We start from the raw sequence: 21751 nt of genomic DNA, 5'->3' as shown, positions 1-21751 counted from the left end.
GAAGCTTGTTGCGGACATTTAGATCGTCTGAGGTTCGCGGTGTTGTCGGCAAACGTAGACATAGTCAGTTGTCTGCTCGTAGGAATATCAGATGTTATGTTCAGCTGACATGGAAGTATTGCATCTCACAATAAATATCCTGTTGTAAATTTATGACTTTAAGAGGACGTCAAGCCACACTCTGTCAAATGCTCATAGTGGGAGTTCTTTAAGGAAAGTCGTCTTCAGTTTGCGATCTTGCACGTTTGTTGCTGGATTTGGCTGGAATACATTTTTAAGGTGGGGAGGTATCGGTGGGGTGTATCGGATCGGTCCTTGTCGCTTTGGGCCTAGCAGCCTGCAGGGGTCCTTATTGGCGTAACCGTTACTGTTGGAGGGCTTAGGTTTGAGTGGGCTTTCTATAGTAGGAATTTTGAGCTGTATAGAGATTCTTGTTCTATATAGCGTTGTTGGAATCTTAGTGCCTTGGTGAGTCGGCGTAAAGGTTCTTTTAACTGTTACTTTGCAGATGGTGATCGAAGTAATTGCCATTCGCACCGGGATCCAGAATTAGCTGCTTCATTTCTGCATGCGTGTGCTTTGAGTTAGGTGTTATGTTTTGCCTTCTTGGTGTTGCGATTGCGTTTGGCGTCTAGGATCTCCGTCAATTTTTTAAAGCTTTTTTCGCTTTTGACTTGGACCTTTTTTTTATGTATGTCTCCTTTAGTCAAAAGGATTTCGTGAAAGCTATCTTTACAAATCAGATCGATTATTATATTAACAAGGCTGTTTGAGGTTTTCTCTCCAATACAAAGCCGAGGCGGCCTCGCTTTCCTTTTGTCCCTATTCAAGACTGCGGAAGGGATTTCGTCTGACGTGTCAGCCAAAAGTTGTGCTGCCGCCTACTGCCCGGGTTCACTCGTCCCTTTTCGGCAGCTCGCGGGATTTAACTATTGAGAATCCAAAGTCGATTTACATAATAAGAAAACAAGAGCCCGACACTCTTAAAAAGTCCATGTGACTTTAACTCCTGCGAAGGCCAACGAACAACGCAACAACGCAATAGTTCCAAAACACCACAATGACCAGCCCAATCCTCCCACCAGCGTAGGAACGGCTAACCAGCCAGTCCAACCTGAGAGAAGTGCGAAAGCTGAATTGTGGAAAGCACCAGGGTCAACGAGTGCCACCTAACTAGGCAGGACCACTGAATCGAAAGAAGGCATACCGAATCCTTAAACTGCTGGCCACCAGCCCCTTACGTGAAGACCAAGCGTCAAAGGAGGATTACCACTTAATCTAAGAATACATATCCTGGGCAAAGGCGGTAATACCAGACTTCTACATTGCTATGACCACCAGCAAGAGCAACAAGCGGAAGAGGTCGATGGAAGTGACGAAGCGGCACATGGTTGAGGTCCTTTGTGAAAGTGGTAAAGGATCGAAAGATCATTGGCGTCATTGATCACAGCGGTGTCATCATGTTTGGTTAGACGGCCCCTTGCGTCAGTGACCATGAAAGTGCTGGACAAAATCCCAGGTCCGCGATTGCACAGTACCAGGGTAATTTGAAGCTGATTGCCTGTGAGGACGAAAGATCAGCAGCGCCTTAAAAGGCTGCCATCAGCAAGGCTGGCGAGGTCTACCCCGGAGCCAAGCTGATAGTTTGCGACGCTCCAGACATCCCTTCTCGACCGAGAGCTAGGGTGTGGCTGCCTGCTGACGAGGTTTAACCCGAAGCTTCCGACAGATGGTTGGTAAGTGGTTAAGGTGAAGAAAACCGAGCGCATCACTATGAACGTGGCGATCCTCCTGAACCAGGCCTGCTTGGAACCCCTCGCAGCGCAACAGAACCGGGTTAACTATGGGTTCGTCATGGTGCAGCTTTGCATTTATGACACAGACAAGCTAGCTAGACAACCTGGCTGCCTGCGCATTGGATGAACCCCGAGTGCCGACGAAATGGAACACGAGAAGGCCAACCATGAAGCAGCTGTGCACTCAGGGCATGACCCGACCGGGGCGCTGAGGAGGAGGAGGGTTCTCAGCCCGAGCACGGTCAAAAAGATGTTTCAGTATCTAAAGATTTATCTGCACCACATCAAGGCAGCATCCGTTGCCCCCCTCATCCGCCTTGTAACAGGCAAAGCATATGCAGTCCTCATTTAAGAGCCATATATTGTTGTTAAAAACATCTGTGGCATATCAACCCCTCTATACAAGCATTTTTAAAGCACGGGTTAGGGTAAAACCAGAACCTGCATTCAATCACCACGGTCACACTGGAGTTAAACGCACACACTCATCACACTATAGGAACATTAAATTTGGGTAACGACGACATCAAACACCATACCACGAGAACTCATACATACAAAGGAACTCTTCCTGGGAGGGGACGTTAACATACACCACATGCAATGGGGAAGCGCAAGCTCAAACGAAACGGGGTGAGTTACTCTATCACTTTCTTCTTCAATTAAACCTATTCATTTGCAAAAAAAAGTCAATGACCCAACTTTTATCACTAGAAATAGGAAGACTTAATGTATAAGTGCTTAATGTATAAGTGCTACCTGCTTAACCAGCTCAACGCGTGGGAGTTGGGGGTCTAACTCATTTTCAGATCACCGGTACATAGAATTTACAATAACTCTAGTTTTTCCTTCCGCCGATAACATTACTAATCAAAGACTTTCCATCTGTCTTCTACATGAGACGCACGTACTTAACGGTCAAGAACTAGATACCCTTTTTATACTTCACTGGCATCTGTAGTAAAGCCAAAAAAGTATTGCTCAAGTAAAACACTCGGGTACTAAAGTTGATGCCTACGCGGATGACGTGCTTATCATACTGCAGGGTAAATTTCCTCAAACTCTCTGCAACCTGATGGATACATCTCTATCCCCTCTTTAGGTGGACAGCGGACTGTGGACCGACCATACTTACAGACTGGAACAACCTCCCACACCTATTGAAAATGGAGAAGTCTCTTCCGAACTGGACATAAAAGTCTCATTCCGCCTACCAGACCACTGTAGTGTTTTCCAAGGAAGTCTTGTCAATCAAGGAAGCCATCTCCCACCTGGATACATAAAAACATTACGACACAGACAGACTTTTCGGACAGTCAAGCAGCTCTCATAGCTCTCGACTTCTTCAACTCTTCAACTTTCTCTGCGTGCGCAAATCTCTGAACAATATGGCTACCGCAACCTGGGTGCCTGGACACCGTAGTATTGAATGCTCCTCCTTAGGCAGAGGTTGTTCAACATGACACAATTCCAGACGCACGTGGCCAAATCACAACCCGAAAAACAATGAAAATCTCCTAAGACATGGAAAACAAAGCTTTTTTTAGTTTCATAAATATTTTTATTAAGCCTCAATATAAAAACATGTTAATGATAAACAAAAGAAGACAAAAAGTTAGCTTCGGCAAGCCGAAGTTTATATACCCTTGCACTTATAAGAAATGAACAACAGTAGTAACACCATTTTAAATTTTAAGGATTGTTGCCAGTTTCAGTGGTATTAAAAAAAATTATTTTATTATTTTTCTGAGCTTTTCTTTGACAGCTATATGTTAGAGTCGTCCGATAGCTTAAAAACTGAGAGACTAGTTTGCGTAAAACAGACTGACAGATGGACATGGTTAGATCGACTCGTCTACTGATGCTGATCAAGAATATATATACTGTATGTGGTCAGAAACGTCTCCTTCACTGCTTCTGATTAAAATCATTATACCCTCTGCAAAGGTATAAAAAGACCATTTACAAATTGTAGAGCTTTTTTAAGCACCCTTTCGAGCGCTTGTTTACCTAAAAACTACACGCATTCATCACGGTTTGGGCAGCAAATATAATTTCAGTTTCTTTTTTTTTTATTTTTATACCCTTGCAGAGGGTATAATGATTTCAGTCAGAAATTTGCAACGCAGTGAAGGATACGTTTCCGAGCCCATAAAGAATATATATATTTCTGATCAGCGTCACAAGACGAGTCGATCTAGCCATGTCTGTCTGTCCGTCCGTCTGTCAGTTTTGAAGCTATCGGGCTGAAACTTTCCCAAAAGTCTTCTTTCTACTGCAGGTAGTAAATAAGTCGGAACCAGCCGGATCGGACAAATATATCTAATAGCTCCTATAGGAACTATCGGGGAAAAAATTAAAAAAGAATTATATCATCGGAGTTTTTTAACATATAACCTTCTAAGATAAGAAATAACATTTCTTAATTAGTTCTGAATTTCGAACTAAATTTGATCAAAATCGGACGATTATATCATATAGCTCCCACAGGAACAATCTGAAAAGTAGTGGTAAAATATAAATTGAAAAATTATATCTTCGGTGTTTTTTAACATATAACCTCCTACGCTTGGAAATAACATTTTTTATTTGGTTTTGCATTTCGAATTAAATTTTATCAAAATCGGACGATTATATAACTGCCATATGAACAATCGGAAAATTAGTCGGAAAATATGAAAAAAAAAAATTATATCTTTGGTGTTTTTTAACACATAACTTTATAAGCTTGAAAATAGCATTTTTAAATAGTTCTGAATTTCGAATTAAATTTTATTAAAATCGGACGACTATATCATATACTGTCATAGGAACGATCGGATAATTGGTGGAAAATAATATGAAACGAATTATAGCTTTGGGGCTTTTTGACATGTTATCTTATTATATTGGGAATATAAATGTTTATATTTTTAAGAATTTTGAATTCAATTTAATAAAATTATTGATTCTTTTTTATAACCGCAAGGGTATACAAACTTCGGCTTGCCGAAGTTAACTTAAAATATTATTGGTCAGTGGGGGACTTGCCTGGGAATCTAAACTGAAAACAACTGAAAAGGGTAAAGGCAAGTAAAAAACACATAAAAGGACCAAGCCTTCAGGAAACAAAAACAAAAACAAAAATGGTTTCGCTAAGCCGTTGTTGTTCCTATCTTTAGAGATGCCCTGTTTTTCCTAAAAGGTCTAATCCATATGCAATAATATAGTGCATATTAAGGCAGGCATATAGAAGTATATTTTAAAAACTTCACATAAAATTAATAATAATAATAAATTTGTACATTTTTTTAAAGAAATAAATATATTTCTAAACACAAAAAACAATTTATTACATATGCGAAACAATCTCGCATTACATAAATGCAAGAAAATGCACAAAAGTCCAGCTATTTTAATAACTGGGTCTCTTTGCCAGCGGGAATTCATTGTTAAAGAAAAAAATTCTAGGATACATTTTTACGCAAAGCGAAACGCATGATTTTATTCAAAGGAATTTGTGCTTACTAGGTGTATCTTTTAAATGAACCACCAATTTTACATTATTACTTTCACAGCTTAATGTAGTTCAATTACAAGATAAACAAGGAAGAACGCTATAGTCGAGTGCCTCGACTATCAGAACAAAATGAAAATGGATATCTATTTTTTATGAGACAAATATATTTCAGCACAAAAAAAATTCTATCATGTCAACTTTGGCCACCACAGTTTTGGGCGGTTTTGGGCGGTTTGTGGGCGGTAAAGTGGGCGTGGCACATTTTTGGATCAATGGATAGGTATTGATGAGACAAATACATTTCAGTTAAAATTTGTTTTCTATCATAAAAACTGTAGGCGCTACAGATTTTCGCGTTTTGTGGGAGTGGCATCCCGCTGAGCCCAGGCATCTGCAGGCCAAATTGTATAATTGTGCAAAAAAAAAACTGTGAGACTAGTTCGTGTAGAAACGGACGGACAGACGAGAATATACTTTATGGGGTTGGAAACGTTTCCTTCACTGCGTTGCAAACTTCTGATTGAAATCATAATCACAAAAATAAGGAAAACGCGAATAATGAAGATAGTGAATTTCGTGCGATTAGTTTTCTTAAATAAAAACTCTAAACACTCTGTGCTCACACGGGGACTACCTGTAATTGTGTAGAAACTTCTATTTACCGAAGCTACCTACCATTTTTTGTTGTGGTTTTCTCAAGAGGCCTGTTTCAAGAGTTTTGCAAATTTTATAATTTTTCCACAAAAGAATATCAGTGAGTATTAGAATTATACTTGGATGTTCGAGGCGGGTGTGTATTTAAACGAATATAATTTTCCCCGCCAGCTAAAAGTACATATATACACACCCAGACGCACGCATATATTATATTGCTTTCCATCTTCCACTTTTTAGTTATAAATGTAATACATTTCAATATTAAAAAAAAAAAAATTTTTTTAAATCGTGAAGAAGTTTCTTTGACATATAACATCTACTCTTGAGAAGTTATTTTTTTTAATATTTCATAATTTCGAAAAAGATTCCCCACAAAAACTATCCTGTAAATTATGTCAAAATAATACATTACGTTAGAGTAGTAAATTGAAATGGGACATTATCTCTATATCTGGTATTTTTCTGGTATTTCTTTAGCTCATCTGATTACCGCGCTGAAAAACAGACCCGACGAAATGCACTAACTGCCTATTTGCCTCTCGCTCAAACCTAAAGTTAGGTTTTCGTCTATGCTAGAACTAGACCTAACAAGACAATTAATTTGAGAAAACCAAAAAAAGCTTAGAAGCCCGTCAGGATGTGGCTCTCGCTCTCATTCCATGATTTTTCAATTGTCATGCGCACGTAGTTGAGCTTTTCATGCAAATGACATGACCCGTCTCTTATAAAAAAATGTATTCGACGTGTTTTCATTGGCATACATAAGTAGCTCGATATTAACTTATACAAACGTATTGTTTTCAGAATAAATTTGATTAAAGCTAAAATATATCCTTTTCTTTTTGTTAAATTAAAAGGAAAGACCTTAATTTGTTACAATAATATATACATGAACTTTTGCAAGACCGTTAGTAAACAGATACCCATAACATTAATTATTTTGTTGTAGAATCAGTTTGGTCTCTGAGGAACCCTTTTGAGCAGCTAACACCTAAGTGCGCCTGTATAAATAAATATATAAACAAATATTTTCCAAGAAGTGTTTAACAAAAAACAAGTCCACATTACTACTAAACATAACCAATATGCAGTTCACTAGATATAAATCATCAGATAAACGAATCAAAACCTATCCTTTTAAATTTAAAGCAAGTTTTTATGCGACTGCAAGTGTGCTATTTTTTGTGCCTTACAAATAACCAGCATTGATATTACATCTTTAGAATTGTAGAAATTATTTCGTTGGCGTTTCAATAAAACATGTGTGATTAATTGTGTTTATTATAAGGCTAATTTTTTAATTTGAAAATGAGTTTTTATATGCATTACTTAAGGACTTATATGTATGTACATAACATTACATATACATACAGTTTTTCTTACATAATTAGTTTTCATTTTATTGTGCGAAATCATCAAGACATAAAACTACCTGTTAATAAATCTATTGCAGATATGGCGAGCATAGTACTAATAGCATGTTTGGCTGTATTGGGTCTTATAATTGCAATCGCTCTATTTCTGGCTGGCGGATACTTGTGGTGGAGGCATAAAAGATCACAATTACAGTTTATTGAACCAAATGAAGACGAAGAATCTAGTAGCTATAGTCTTAGGTAAGTTATGTTCTACAATGTTAGGTTTGCGATCGTATCCTGAGAAAGTTTCTAATTTTTTATAGCCCAAAAAAGATTTGTTTTTATTCAACTATTCTATGAATAAAACACCTCTTAAGTAGGTAAATTTATTAAAAATCGCCTCTACTCTGAGATACCTTCCATATAAAATTAAAAAAAAAAAAAACTTCCACTGGTGCAGCACACACCACATACAATGACAAAACCAGATACCTTGGCGGATGGTAGCGGTACTACTGAACTCGGCAAAACCGCTTAACTTAGGGCCGATTTCTCGGCTAACATTTCTCGGAAAGATAAAGTCCCTTCCAAGAAAATGTTGTTTTCTCAAGCATTAATTTTCGCTCACTAAAATTATAGTTTATTTTATAAGGCCTACCCAAATAAAATTTTCGAATTTTATACACAACAGACAAAAATAATAACAAAACAAATCTGCTAATGTAATTATTAAAGTACTATAAGCCCTTTAGAGTTAAAATTTGTCAGCAACACAAAACCTATTAAATGCATTATGGATATTTGCAGGAGTTGTTTTTATTTTTTTTTGACGTCGTTAGGTATTCAGTTGTTCTGCTGAACGAGGCCATTGTTTTTCGTTTAGATAAATTACAAGAGTTGAGAAACTTGGTTTTTATAACAACTTTGTCCGGTCTCCAACTTTTTTGGAAGTATAGCTGTCATTACTTTGACGAAGACTCAAGAAATCGACGGTACTTATACTTTTTCAAACAACAATGCGATTCAGTGTAGCCGAATTTACAAGCATTTTCGTTAAAAAACTTTATTAGGTCTGTATTTAGGTCAAAAATTTGTGATTTCTTTTAAAATTTTTAATTGAAATTGGTATACAAAATTTATTTTTAAATATGTTTTAAATTTTTTACTTAGCCACGGAACCACAGATTAATATGATTTTCGATTTTTTTATCGTATTACCCATTAAGCCAAAATCCTTAAAACCACCGGAGAATTTTTACTCTACTTCGTGATCTAACTTTAAAAGTTTTTATTATTTTGACTCAAAAAATTTAATGAATGTACAAAAACACATAAAGAATTTATATTCTTGGTCAGTGTCTCAAGACAATTTGATCTGACGATGTCGGTTGTATATTATTTCAGGATTATAATGATAAAAATTTAACTGCCATATGACATAGCTGTCATAAGAAGTATTAGAAAATTAATGTAAATATAATCAAACAAAAACACGTCTTAACGAGGTAAAAATGTAGTGACGACCGCACCTTCAACAATCAAAAGTTTTGATATCACCTGTGACGAAAATGTATTATGTGATTTACTAAATAAATACACTTTCTATATTTTTTACATTCGGCACGCTGCAATTCTACATACCATTGTTGAGTTGTTTGATTGACAAAAAAAAAATTTCACCATAATCTTAGAATTTTGAGAATAATCTTCTTAATATTTTTCAAGAATTTCGAATTAAAATTAACAAAAATCGGAATCTAACTTATAGCTGTCAAAGAAAAAGTCAGATAAATTATGTAAATTTTTTTTAATATCACTGAAGCCAGCAACAATTCTTAAAAATGTAATATGGTGTTATTTTCGTTGACTATTTCCTATATCTGCAAGGGTATAAAATCTTCAATTTGCCGAAGTTAACTTCCTTTCTTGCTTTGGTTCATTTTTCTGAAATATTCAATGTTTTAATAAAAGGGGCCTATATTGAATTTAAATGGCTCTCTAGTTGAAAAATTGTTTTTTCTCAAAAATTTTCATTCAAAAATTTTTGTCACTATCTATATACTATAGTGTGTATATAGATATAGTAACAAAATTTAATTTCGCCTACAAATTACAATAATATGGATGGTTTTCCAACATATTACCCATATTTTGTGTTAAATCATAAAATATAAAAACGTTTAAATTGATTTCCTTTTTAAAGGGCTGCTCAGGATATTGTTGACTCTGGTAATCCACCTACAAAACCGCAAGTGCCAGCAACACAAGCTATTACAACTCCTCTTCAAAATAACATAAACAGGAAATTAAATGGATTCTTAAGTCTCAGAACTCCTTTAATTGGGTATGTAACTTGGGTATTTTGTAAAAGTAAATTTAAAATGTAAAAATTGTAATTTTTTAAGTGGTTCGGGAACTACCCAAGCAAAACCTCAAAATGTGTCTTCTGTTGGAAACACTGGAGATGGAATTGCTAAGGATTCTGCTGTAAGTACTATACCTGTAATTATTTTTAGCTTTAAAGGCAAATAAACTTTAGTATATCCGTTATTCGTGAAGTAAAAGGGCATTATACATTCGACGCAAAATAGGTAAAAGGTATGGTGTAAATATATGTTCTCGCTCAGAATTGCAAGCCGAGTCGATTTAGCCATGTCCGTCAGTTCATATGAGTGCTGAGATTTTGGGAACTATAAAAGCTAGAACTTTATAATTTGGCAAGTGGGTTCTTGGGCTTCGTGTTGCAGAGCAACCTAATTTAAAATTTTGGAAATATTAAAATATTTTTTATGTTCTAGGAATTTAAAATATTTTAGTTAGAAAGAAGAGTTTCCAACCCCATTAAGTGTATATATTCTTGATCTGGATCACTTGCCGAATCCATCTAGCCATGTACGTATCTCCGTCTGTCTGTCCGTCCGTATGAACGCTGAGTTCTTGGAAACTACAAAAGCTAGAATGTTGGAATTTAGCAAATACAATGCTGAGCTTCTTGCGCAGCGCAACTTTGTTTCAGCAGGATGCCACTCCCACTCTAACGCTCACAATCCCCGAAAATCTGTAGATCCTACGGTTTTTATGCTAGAAAAAAATTTTTATTGAAATATATATGTCTCATCAATACCTATAGATTGACTTAAAATAGGCGACGTCTGTAGAATTATTTGTTTAAAAGCTGTAAGCCTTTTAAATCTTTTTTTTTTTATTTTCCCTATCGGGGAAAAAGCGGAGTTCGGGATGCAAACATATAAACAAAGGGAAAAACGTTTTTATTTTGGGAAGTAGAAAATCTTGAATTTGGAATTCTTTTAAACGGGATATCGAATTTTTACAAATCTGTCGTCGCTGCGCTTCGCCCCTAAGTGTACTGCCGTCCACAATGATTTTCCTTGAGTAACGGCCTTGAGTAACGGTCCTTCAGTTACGCAGTCCGGTCTCCGGGACATGTCCGAGCGCAAACAACTTTTTTGCTTTTTTTTCTGCCTAAAATTGTATGCTGCTGTCGACGTCAGCAGAGAATTCGGAGCAGTGTAGAAGACTTCCGACGAAAGCAGTTCAGCAATAAAGAGAGGCAGATCTTCGGATATTACCCTCTCGTTCTGTGTCATATATATATATCTGCCTGCCCTCGGCTCTCAGAGAGCAACCTTCGGCCGGTTCTCTTTCTTGCGTCTCTCCGTTATGTTTTGAAAGAAACCAAAAGAAGAAGAAGACCTAGTGCATTCTGTTTGAGTTATGAAAAGAGAAGCAGCAGCTGTTTAAATTGTGTGCTGCGACACATTTGAATTTATAAATAAAAGTGATATTTAAAAAAAAAAAATTAAATCAGGTAAGTGCTCCCTTAAGTTAAACGTCTCTTTTTGAAATATTTTATAGGTTTTATAACATAACCCAAAAAATTCTGTTTCCGTTACCCGAAAGTGGCGTGATGAAATCCCTCAAAAGGTTTTAAACAGTTTGCAAAGGTAAATATACAAGTAAAGCACATTTTTTTAAGCACATGCTCTTATTTTTTTCAGGAGCGTTGGCCAGGGATTCCGAGAACCCGGACCGAAAAGAGATGTTAAATATTAAAAACAAATTATTAAGAAAAAAACAAAAACTTGTAAATAATAATTGTAATTCTACAGAAAATTTAAGTAGTACAATTTAAATAAAATATAGTTAAAAGTAAATAAATATGTGTGTATTTTAAATTCAATATAGAAAAAGATAAACTACATGAAAAAATAACGAATTTCCGATGGGATTTCCCAGGGACGTGTCCCTTGCACGGGACAGGCCATGGAAAAATCGAGAATTTGGGACGTGTCCCCTGCAGATAAAAACTCAATGGAAAAATAGCGAATTTCCGATGCGATTTCCCTGGGACGCGTCCCTTGCACGGGGCAGCCCACGGAAAAATGAGTCAAATCCGAGGGGACTTCGAAACAAATTTTCTGCCAAAGTTTGTATAACCTTGCAATTGTTCCTATGGGAGCTGTAAGATAAAGTTGCCCGATCCGGCTCGATCCGACTATATACTATCTGCAAAAGAAAGATTACTTTTCTGAAAGTTTATAAAATCTATAAAAATATATATTATAAAATTATTTTAGGTACATCTCATGCGATAAGGACTTAAACAAATTACATTAAATTAAAATTAAATAACAAACGTTTTTCTTCCACTTGATCTAGGAAAAAGCGAAAATGTAACAAAGCCACAAAACTTGAATATCAACTTTTTAGAAGTGTTAGGAACTTTTGTTTGCTCAACGAATTGCTGCTAATGTCCTTCTCAAAGAAAGCGTTCTCATGAGAAAAACCTGACACCAACGTATCAAGTAATTTACTTTTCTTTTAATGCATTTATAATAATAAAAGAAGGAAGAGCGCTATAGTCGAGTGCCTCGACTATCAGATACCCGATACTCGGGGAGCAAAAGGGAAATGGAGATATATAAGAAGCAAAGCGATATATTACAGCGCCACCTACCGGCTATTTCAGTATATTTTATGTGAGCGGCAGACAGATTTAATCGTTTAATCCGTTTGAAGGCGTTAGAGAGGTCGTGGCACTTTTTTTTAGGTCAGTACAAACAAGAAAGGAAGTTAACTTCGGCAAGCCGAAGTTTGTAAGACGGACAGACGGACATGGCTAGATCGACTCGTCTTGTGACGCTGATCAAGAATATATACACTTCATGCTTCTGATTCAAATCATTATACCCTCTGCAAGGGTATAAAAACTGTAGGCGCTACAGATTTTAGCGGATTGTTAGAGTGGACGTGGCATCCGCTGAAACAAACTTGCTCTGCGCAGGAAGTCCAGAAATCTGCATGCCAAGTTTGAGTGTTCTAGCTTTTATGGCTAGTTCGACTCGGTCAGTGATCCTGATTATACTTTATTTTGTCGGAAATGCTTCTTTCTACTTATAACTTTCCGACAAAATTGCCGAAAACAAAAATTAAAAATCTTTGTATTGTTTTGAAATTAATCGGTCGTTCCTGTAAAAAAATGTAAGGAGTGATATGTATTTAAATTTTTGTTTGCCTTTTTATAAGAACGTTTTTCTTTAAATTTAATGTCAATCGGACGAAATTTGGAAAATATATAACCATTTGAACGAGGGGTTTTCCCGGCCGGTCTTCTAGGGTCCAAAACTTTAAATCGTTCTCCTGAAAAATACCTGTAATTAAGTCGGTAAACACCACCCTTTAAAGTCTAATTTACCGATCATTCTGAAATTTGAAACACTGTTTTTGTACCTAAATCCGCAGATATGGACTTCGAGTTTTTTTTATTGTTACTGATTATTTTTAATTTTTGTTTATAACTAATATATTCAATTTGTAGGCTAAAATAACATCTTTAACTTTAAAGTGGTTAAAATTTTAAATGTGAAAATACTCGACTTAGTTAACTCCAGTAACATCTATACTGATACAAGCTTATTGGTTTTCTTCTAATAATCCAATAACGAGTTAGCTGTTCACCGAAAAACCTTTTATCTTGGAAGCGCCTACGGAGATTGGCTGCAAACGGCCTATTTACTTTTTTTTGATGAAAATTAGTGAAATCATAGTTCAAATGTTCCAATAAAATAATTGATGTAACATTAACTATATCGTGTAAAAAAAATTAACGATAATATCCCTAATTTTTGGTCGATCTAACCAAATTTATGTTTATAATAACCATAATATTATTAAAACTGTATGTTTGAAAATATATAATCTTATTTTTTAGAACAAAAGTATCTCGATGTCAGACATGTACCTTGACAGCAACGATCCGAGTGAAAATGTTGGACAAATACATTTTTCCTTGGAATATGATTTTCAAAATACAACATTAATTTTAAAAGTTCTTCAAGGAAAAGAGCTTCCTGCGAAAGATTTAAGTGGAACTTCCGATCCTTACGTTCGAGTAACCTTATTACCAGATAAAAAACATAGATTGGAAACCAAAATAAAAAGGCGAACCCTAAATCCTCGTTGGAATGAAACCTTTTACTTTGAAGGATTCCCCATTCAAAAACTTCAGTCTCGTGTAAGTATAAATTTAACAATCTCCATAGGCTTTTTCAATGTAGCAGGATTTTGTAAATCTGATAAAGTAAAAAGATGGTATGTATGTCAAATAGTATTTACCAGGTAGAAGGAAGCGCTTCCGAGCCGATAAAGGCCACATCTTAAAATATTTTATAGAAGTTTAAACGCGCTGAAGAAAAATCAAAGTAAATATCTGGATACTGATTTTAAATGTGTCGTATTATATATTTAAATTAAATAAAAACGTTTTATTGAATCCATATCATAATAATTTAAAAATATTTAAATCAAGTCAAAAAATAATATTCATATTTCCTTTTAATATTCTCTGTCATTAAATCAAACCCAAACTTCTTATATACACAGGTAAAAATATAGTGACGATCGCTCTTTTCACAAACATAAGTTCTGATATCAACTCATTCGGCATAAACAAATGCATATTAATTTGGAGAGTGCGTAACGTAAAAATTTAGAAAGTGTATTTATTTGGTAGATCTTCGAACAAAATTTTCGTCACAAAAGTTGATATCAGGGCGTTTGTTTGTTGAAGGTGCCCCGTTAAGAGTTGTTTTTGTTCAAATCATACAAAACATATACTTTCCGAAAAGTTGTGCTATTCAATTTATAACTATTAAAATTATGTTAAGACTAAAATATAATATTGATACACATAAAAAGGTGTGGCTATATTTATTGAATAATAACTGTAAAACTGGACTTTTTACAACAATGTGTCAAAAGTAGAGAAATCTCAAGGCTATACACCTTTATGTTGTTTTGTTTTGATTATTATTACAACTGTACTATCGGACTATTTACTTAAACTTTTTAAGCAAATGAGGAAATGGACACTAGTGAGACGGGGGCGTAATACACTCCATCGCCATCTTCTACGAACAGGCAACACCGACTCCTACGCCTACAAACCGCCCAAAAATTAAATATATTAGTCAAGTCAGTACCTAATGGCCCACGCCCACTTTAACGCCGACTATGTCAGCCACCCACGTTACCATAAAAATCGCGGGTAGGTGGCGTCTTACAATCTCTAGATCTCCATTTCCCATTTACTCCCTTTAGCTGAGTAACGAGTATCTGATAGGCACTTGACTATAGCGTTCTTTCGTGTCTAATTTTTAGTTTAGAATATTTTGTAAATTTTGGTTAGTTTTAAAACATTTTAGGGTAATATTTTTTTCAAGGAAACCTATTTTTAAAAGGAACAAATGTAAAAAAATTGTTGGTTTATATTCAGGCATCTCTTACTGTTGTATGAATGTTATGGAGTTGGTTGATTATTAAGTATTCGCGCTCACGTGCCTGTGACTATAGAAGTAATTGTCGTTATAAATAAGAACTGCGGGGGATGGGTAATGTTATACACTTTTATTTAGTTTTCGTCAAAAAAAAATGATTTCGGTAATTTACCTCGTTAGGAGGTGCTTTTGGTTGTCTTTCGGGAGCGGAAAAAAATATGTCGATGAACAACAACGTTTTAATTTGTTACTTTTAGTTTTCCTATAGCACTTTATGCCCTTTAGGATGTAAGTGTCCTATATAAATATTCATTAAGAGCTTTAAGACGCAAATGTGTAAATCCGACTTATATAATACCAAGAGCAAGGCTTAGCAACATTTGCCAAAACTTAATCTATAATTTCAAACTTTAATTTTTCTCCGAGGAAATTGACTTTTTGTAAACTGGACAAAAGAGTAACATTTCGATTCCGGCAGCTTAGTACTTTCAACTTAATTAAAATTAATTTAATTTTATTAGTTAAAAATCACCAAAATTTAATAATATAAGTAAACCGTAAAATTTGGTTTTTGTTTAAAATGGACCAAACAAATGGTGTAGGTTTTACACTTACATGTGTTCGACTACGATCGGTTCTCAAGAGATGACTCCATCGGAGAAGTATTTCTTCCGCTTTGCCAGGTAAATAATAAATGAAATAGTTTTTTCTTATGAACAGTAATCACTTACTAATCCGTTTGTTATATAAGGTTGACTTCGCTGGAAAACAATCATTTTGGAAAGCTTTAAAGCCCCCTGCGAAGGATAAATGCGGTGAACTTCTTTCCTCGCTTTGCTATCATCCATCAAACTCAATTTTAACATTGACATTGATAAAAGCACGAAATTTAAAAGCTAAGGATATAAATGGAAAATCCGGTAAGTATTATCGAACAAAAACTCTTTTGAACGAGGTAAATTTCTAGTGAAGATCACACCTACAGCAAACAAATGTTCTGATATCAACATTTGCGACGAAAATTAATTATACAATCTTCTAAGAAAATACATTTTCTTAATATTTTTTACATTCGTACGCTTTAAGAAAATTGTACAACTAAACATAAGCATATTGAATAGCAGCGTGGCGAATGTAAAAAATTAAGAAAAAGGATTAATTTAGTAGAACCTATAATACATTTTCGTCACAAATGATGATATCAGAACTTTTGCCCACAGTATTAATTATCTCGTTACTAGTATTATTAAATAAAATATATAACTTAATATTTTGCATTTTATAATACCTTCAGATCCTTACGTAAAGGTTTGGCTTCAATTCGGAGACAAAAGGGTAGAGAAAAGAAAAACGCCTATATTCACATGTACATTAAATCCAGTATTTAATGAATCCTTTAGCTTTAACGTTCCTTGGGAAAAAATAAGAGAATGTTCCTTGGATGTTATGGTTATGGATTTTGATAATATAGGAAGGAACGAGTTGATAGGGCGAATATTATTAGCGGGTAAGAATAAAAATTGAAATAGTGCTTAATGCAACTTTTAACAAACTATTATATATAATTTTGAATGTTGTTTAAAGGTAAAAACGGTTCTGGAGCATCAGAAACTAAACATTGGCAAGACATGATCTCAAAGCCAAGACAAACTGTAGTCCAATGGCACCGTTTAAAACCTGAGTAAATTAAATATTAAATCAATAAAAACATAAAAACATAATATTAACACCAGTAAGTATACCGGAGAAACCCGTACATAGATGTACATAAAATGATTTATACTTGCATATATAGCAATATCATACTAATTTAAAGAGAAAGAAAAACAGTTAAAATCTGCACAAAACTAATGTTATTGTTTGAAAAAATACAATTATAAAAAAACCATACAATTTAAATAATGTAATTGTTCTGATAAGAGCAATAGTTTTATACGTGCTTATATGTAGAGAAATGTTTGTAAGGTCATTGTTATATAATAGAAATTATTAAACATTTTAACATCTGTTTAAAAAAATTAATTTAAATAATAACGCTGTGTAAGGCTTCGATGTGTTGAATGATCACGAAAATGTTTTATAACTGAGAGATTTTAAAACCAATGGGTTCGCGATTGTTGACTGTCTCATAAGGGCGGACTGACTGACATGTCTAGATTTTCAACGAAAGCTTTCCTGCAACAGAAACGGACTTTTCCTTCATTTCTTTGGGATTCAGGGTGAGAGCAACACACAAAAAAGCGAAAAACAGTACATTTTGATTAATGTGTAATAAGAAATGTTATATGATAAAGCACAGTGAAAGTAACTCGCTTGACAAAGTTAATTTTGTTACTTTTTATACAAATACTTTGTCATTCAATTTATTTATATACTTTTAAAACATTTTATAATTTATTTTTAGTTATATTCGTGATTTCAAACATGTAAACATTTAATATTTAAGGCGGTTAACAAATTAAATTAAAAAGGACAAAAAAATTGGGAAACTTTTTTTTGCCTCGATTTAGGCAATTTAGCACATGAACGCAAATGGTACAAGGGCTGACATAATAATTTATATCAGAAAAGAAAGTTTGAAGCGCTTATCGATATATGTATGTTTAATTCCGTGGAAGCCATCTGATAAACTCAGTGAATAAAAACCAAAACTTATTAAAAATGTATATAATACGATTGAATTGTTAAACTATAACATCAAAAAGTCTATTTAAAGAAGAAAAGACATTGTTACATGGTTTTAAACTAAATAAAATGGAAAAAAGATATATTATTATTACATATTCTTTAATCGCATACTGTATCGTAATATAGAAATCTAGGTCATTTAAATAGAAAAGGATTGCATTAGCACAATAAATCAGAACATAAACCATTTTTAAAAGTAAATATACAAATTATACTATTAGCCAACCATTGCCGGAATAAGCGTCAACTGCGAGAAAAAAATAAGAAAGTAAGAGAGAGATGAAAGAATTGCAAAAAAAATATATTTATAATTGATAATTGAAACTGAGTTTAAAAAACGAAAAATCGAAAATACAACCCACCTTGAAATTACATATTTGTTATATACCTGTTAAAATATTATTAAAATAATTTATTCATAGCAGCAAATAAAGCATTCAATAAGAGTCAGGAACGAAGTTTATTCCTTAAAAACATGGTTGATGGGTTTTCAGATAATACAACATCTTTATTATATGGTATTTGCTATCAAGCAGTTTAGTTGGCGTCTCTTCTTTGGTAATTTGTTAACGTTAAAGCGCCATCCCTATCATCGCATTATATTGAGAACCAATCCATAATTATGCTGTAGAATGACTACTGTTTTACCGATACGGAGGAGACTCGATAAATTTATGGATCAGTGTTTAAAACAGCCACTCTAGAATCTTGCTACATCTGATTTAAATTACCTAGTGATGAACCATGTCAAAAAATTAAATATATCTGACTTCGAAGGAAACATTTCATTATTAACGGTAACTGCCCAGTCTGGACTGCTTACCTAAAATGGGCCGAAGTCAGTACACTGAGTGACATATGTAAGTCAGGCATTGGCCAAAACAAATTAATTCAAATATGTTAAATTAATTTAACATTTTACCCTAGAATTTAGCAGCCACGGTTTGGGCGGTCATGGCTAGATCGACGTTGACAAACCGAAGAACTTTTTTTGGGTGTCATTTTTTATTTTTCTGAAATATTTTGTAATAATGGTAATTAAGTAAACCGTAAAAATTTTATTTCTTTGTTAAAATTTTTTATCAGCAAAAAAAAAATATATAGCTTACCCGCATTGCGTGGAGCATTGTCTTTCTGTCAAGCCACGAAAAATTGAAAAAAAAGAAGAGTCTGAGCTGCACAAAGAAATAAAAATAAATGGAATTTAAACATTTTCTTATTTATCTTTATTTATTTTAAGAGGTAGTTTCTTTTCATTTATCTTAATAAGTAGTTTAAAGATTCCTTCTAGTGTCGCTGATGCTTGACATTTTCTCTGTACCATTTGCAGTGCAATTCCGATTTCCAACACGCCGATATAAGCCTTGAGGAAGTTGTAGCCGAGATTGAAACGGAGCTGTTGGAAGGCGCCCAGTAACCTGGCAATAGCTGGTAATGGCTGGTAATGGCTCTTCCAGCTGTCTTGTAGCGGCCGACCTTATTTCATCTTCCCAAAAAAAGCCACTGTGTCCTTCAGCTCCACATAAACTGCAAAGTATCTCGTGGTAGAGAAGTCCAAAAAAAAAGGAGACCATGACGGAGATCATATTACTGGTGGTTCCGTTAAAAAAATGCTTAGTAAAACTTTTCTTGCGTGGTGACGCCCGGCAGCATGTCCATGTAGTTCAAAAAGTTCCGCTTGGCTTCTTGTCTAGGACCCTTGCAGTTACCGGAAATAATCAACGTTAGTAACACCATATGAAATATTTTAGGAATGTTGATAGTTTCAGTGATATAAAAAATTGATATAAAAAAAAAAACTAATAAAAAATGGAGGCTATATGTTAAAAAACACCAAATATATATATTTTTAAATTTTTATATTCTTGCCGAGGGTATAATGATGTCAATTAGAAGTTTGCATCGCAGTGACGGAGACGTTTACGACCCCATAGAGTATATATGTTCTTGATCAGCGTCACTAGCCGAGTCGATCTAGCCATGTCCGTCTGTCCGTCAGTCTGTCCGTCCGTTTCTACTCAAATTAATCTCTCAGCTTTAAAGCTATCGGGCTGAAACTTTCTTCTTTCTATTGCAGGTAGTATATAAGTCGGAACCGGCCGAATCGAACAACTGTATCGTATAGCTCCCACAGGAACTATCGCTGTTTTTGAACATATAATCTTATATGCTTGGAATTAACATCTTTTTATTAGTTATGAATTTCGATTTAAATTTTATCAAAATCGGACGACTATATCATATAGCTGCCATATGAGCAATCGGAATTAGAGGTAAAATAATATTCAAAAATTATACCTCCGGTGTTTTTTAACATATAACCTCCTACGCTTGGAAATAACATTTTTTTAATGGTTCTGAATTTCAAATTAAAGACGAGTCGATCTAGCCATGTCCGTCTGTCCGTCCGTTTCTACGCAAACTATTCTCTCAGTTTTAAAACTATCGGGCTAAAAGTTTTCCAAAAGTCTTCTTTCTATAGCAGGTAGTATATTAGTCGGAACCAGACGAATCGGACAACTATATCTTATAGTTCCCAAAGGAGCAATCAGGGAAAAAAATTAAAAAAAAAGTATATCTTCGGTGTTTTTAAACATATAAATAAATAACATTTGGAAATAACATTTTTTATTTAATCTTCAATTTCGAATAAAATTTTATCAAAATTTGACGACTATATCATATAGCTGCCATAGAAACGAAAACGAAAAGTAGTGGGAAAATAATATAAAACAAATTATAGCTTTGGTGCTTTTGACATATAACCTTCTAAGCTTGAAAATAACATTTTTTAATAAATTCTGAATTCCGAATTAAATTTTTATTAAAATCGGACGACTATATTCTGTAGCTGCCACAGGAACGATCGGAAAATTTGTGGGAAAATAATATGACATATTATTTTATAATATTGGGAATATAATTTGTTATATTTTAAGGAATTTCGAATTCATTTTCTAAAAAATCTCACTATTCTTACATATAGGTGTCAAAAAATTGGCCAAAAAAAAGAATGAAATAATTTTTTTTTTTAATATCTCTATACACAGCAACGATCTTAAAAATTCCACACGATGTTGCTAAAGTTGATTATTTCTTATAACTGCAAGGGTATTTGTATATTGTATTTGTATTCGGCTTGCCGAAGTTAACTTCCTTTCTTGTTATGATAGAAACAAAAATTTAGCTAAAATGTGTTTGTCTCATCAATACCTATCGACTGACCTAAAAAATGTTCCACCCCCACTCTAACGCCCACAGACAGTTAAAACGCTTAAATCTGTCTGCCGCCCACATAATATCTACTGTAATAGCCGGTAGCTGGCGCCCTAAATAATTGCTTTGCTGCTTGTATATCTCCATTCCCCTTTTGTTCCATAAAGCTGAGTAACGTGTATCTGATAGTCGAAGCACTCGACTATAGCGTTCTTTCCTGTTTAAATTTGTTCTTACTGTTAACCAAACCGTGTTCACTGAAAAACACAGAGCGAAAGAGCCACATACATATAGAGAAAAGCATTAACATAGGTGGCAAGAGTACTTAAAATATGCTTATGCTAAAAAAAATCAGGTGCAAAGAGAAATTTTGGTTAATGCTAAGACTCTACAATCGTCTTGGCGGACGTCACGGGCAAGAAAATTTAGTATTTCAATTCTTTTTCTTAGTATTTTTGAAGAGTTTAGGTAATCTACCGTTTCGGGAATCTTTTAAAAGAAAAATTAATTTTTTGTCTGCGAAGAACTATCGAACCTTGCTTTTTTCGGAAAACCAACTTGCACGATCTTCTTTTGGATCAGCTTAAGCTGATAAGCTGTTCGCTTCATCGATCAGCTAAGAATTGCAAAAGTGATTTTAAACGGCTGTGTGCATAGGTTATTAGTGCTGCTAACATTGCTGCAACTGAACAGGCTTATGGAGCCATTTTAAGATCTATGGTGTGGACATGGAAATATTTA

The 21751-nt window shown here is 34.4% G+C and overlaps 1 protein-coding gene across 4 annotated transcripts; it reads left to right on the top strand.

Moving 5' to 3' along the window:
* Positions 1-6695: 6695 nt before the first annotated feature.
* Positions 6696-18248, top strand: LOC108036017 (synaptotagmin-7). 4 transcript variants are annotated; one of them, XM_017111939.3, is made up of 9 exons: positions 6696-6743; positions 7406-7568; positions 9514-9654; positions 9716-9797; positions 13543-13845; positions 15709-15789; positions 15858-16026; positions 16401-16613; positions 16691-18248. In XM_017111939.3, exons 2-9 carry the CDS (start codon positions 7408-7410, stop codon positions 16789-16791), a joined length of 1251 nt encoding a protein of 416 aa, XP_016967428.1. In that variant the 5' UTR covers positions 6696-6743; positions 7406-7407; the 3' UTR covers positions 16792-18248. The 4 variants fall into 4 exon arrangements, with proteins under 4 accessions (XP_016967428.1, XP_016967427.1, XP_050743023.1 ...); XM_017111938.2 differs by having other exon boundaries at positions 6707-6859; XM_050887066.1 differs by lacking the exon at positions 16691-18248 and having other exon boundaries at positions 6710-6859; positions 16401-16441; positions 16507-16593.
* Positions 18249-21751: the final 3503 nt, after the last annotated feature.

Source organism: Drosophila biarmipes, chromosome 4 (genome assembly GCF_025231255.1).
Source record: "Drosophila biarmipes strain raj3 chromosome 4, RU_DBia_V1.1, whole genome shotgun sequence".
In the NCBI taxonomy this organism is placed as follows: Eukaryota; Metazoa; Arthropoda; class Insecta; order Diptera; family Drosophilidae; genus Drosophila; species Drosophila biarmipes.
This window is presented reverse-complemented; position numbering and strand designations above follow the sequence as displayed.

What these genes read in the sequence shown, in the direction of transcription:
- LOC108036017 (XM_017111939.3), top strand. Translation starts at nt 7,408, where the DNA reads ATGGCGAGCATAGTACTAATAGCATGTTTGGCTGTATTGGGTCTTATA. An exon ending in GAATTGCTAAGGATTCTGCT is followed by an intron (nt 9,798 to 13,542) that starts GTAAGTACTATA and finishes CTTATTTTTTAG; the next exon opens with AACAAAAGTATCTCGATGTC. An exon ending in AGGGCGAATATTATTAGCGG is followed by an intron (nt 16,614 to 16,690) that starts GTAAGAATAAAA and finishes TGTTGTTTAAAG; the next exon opens with GTAAAAACGGTTCTGGAGCA.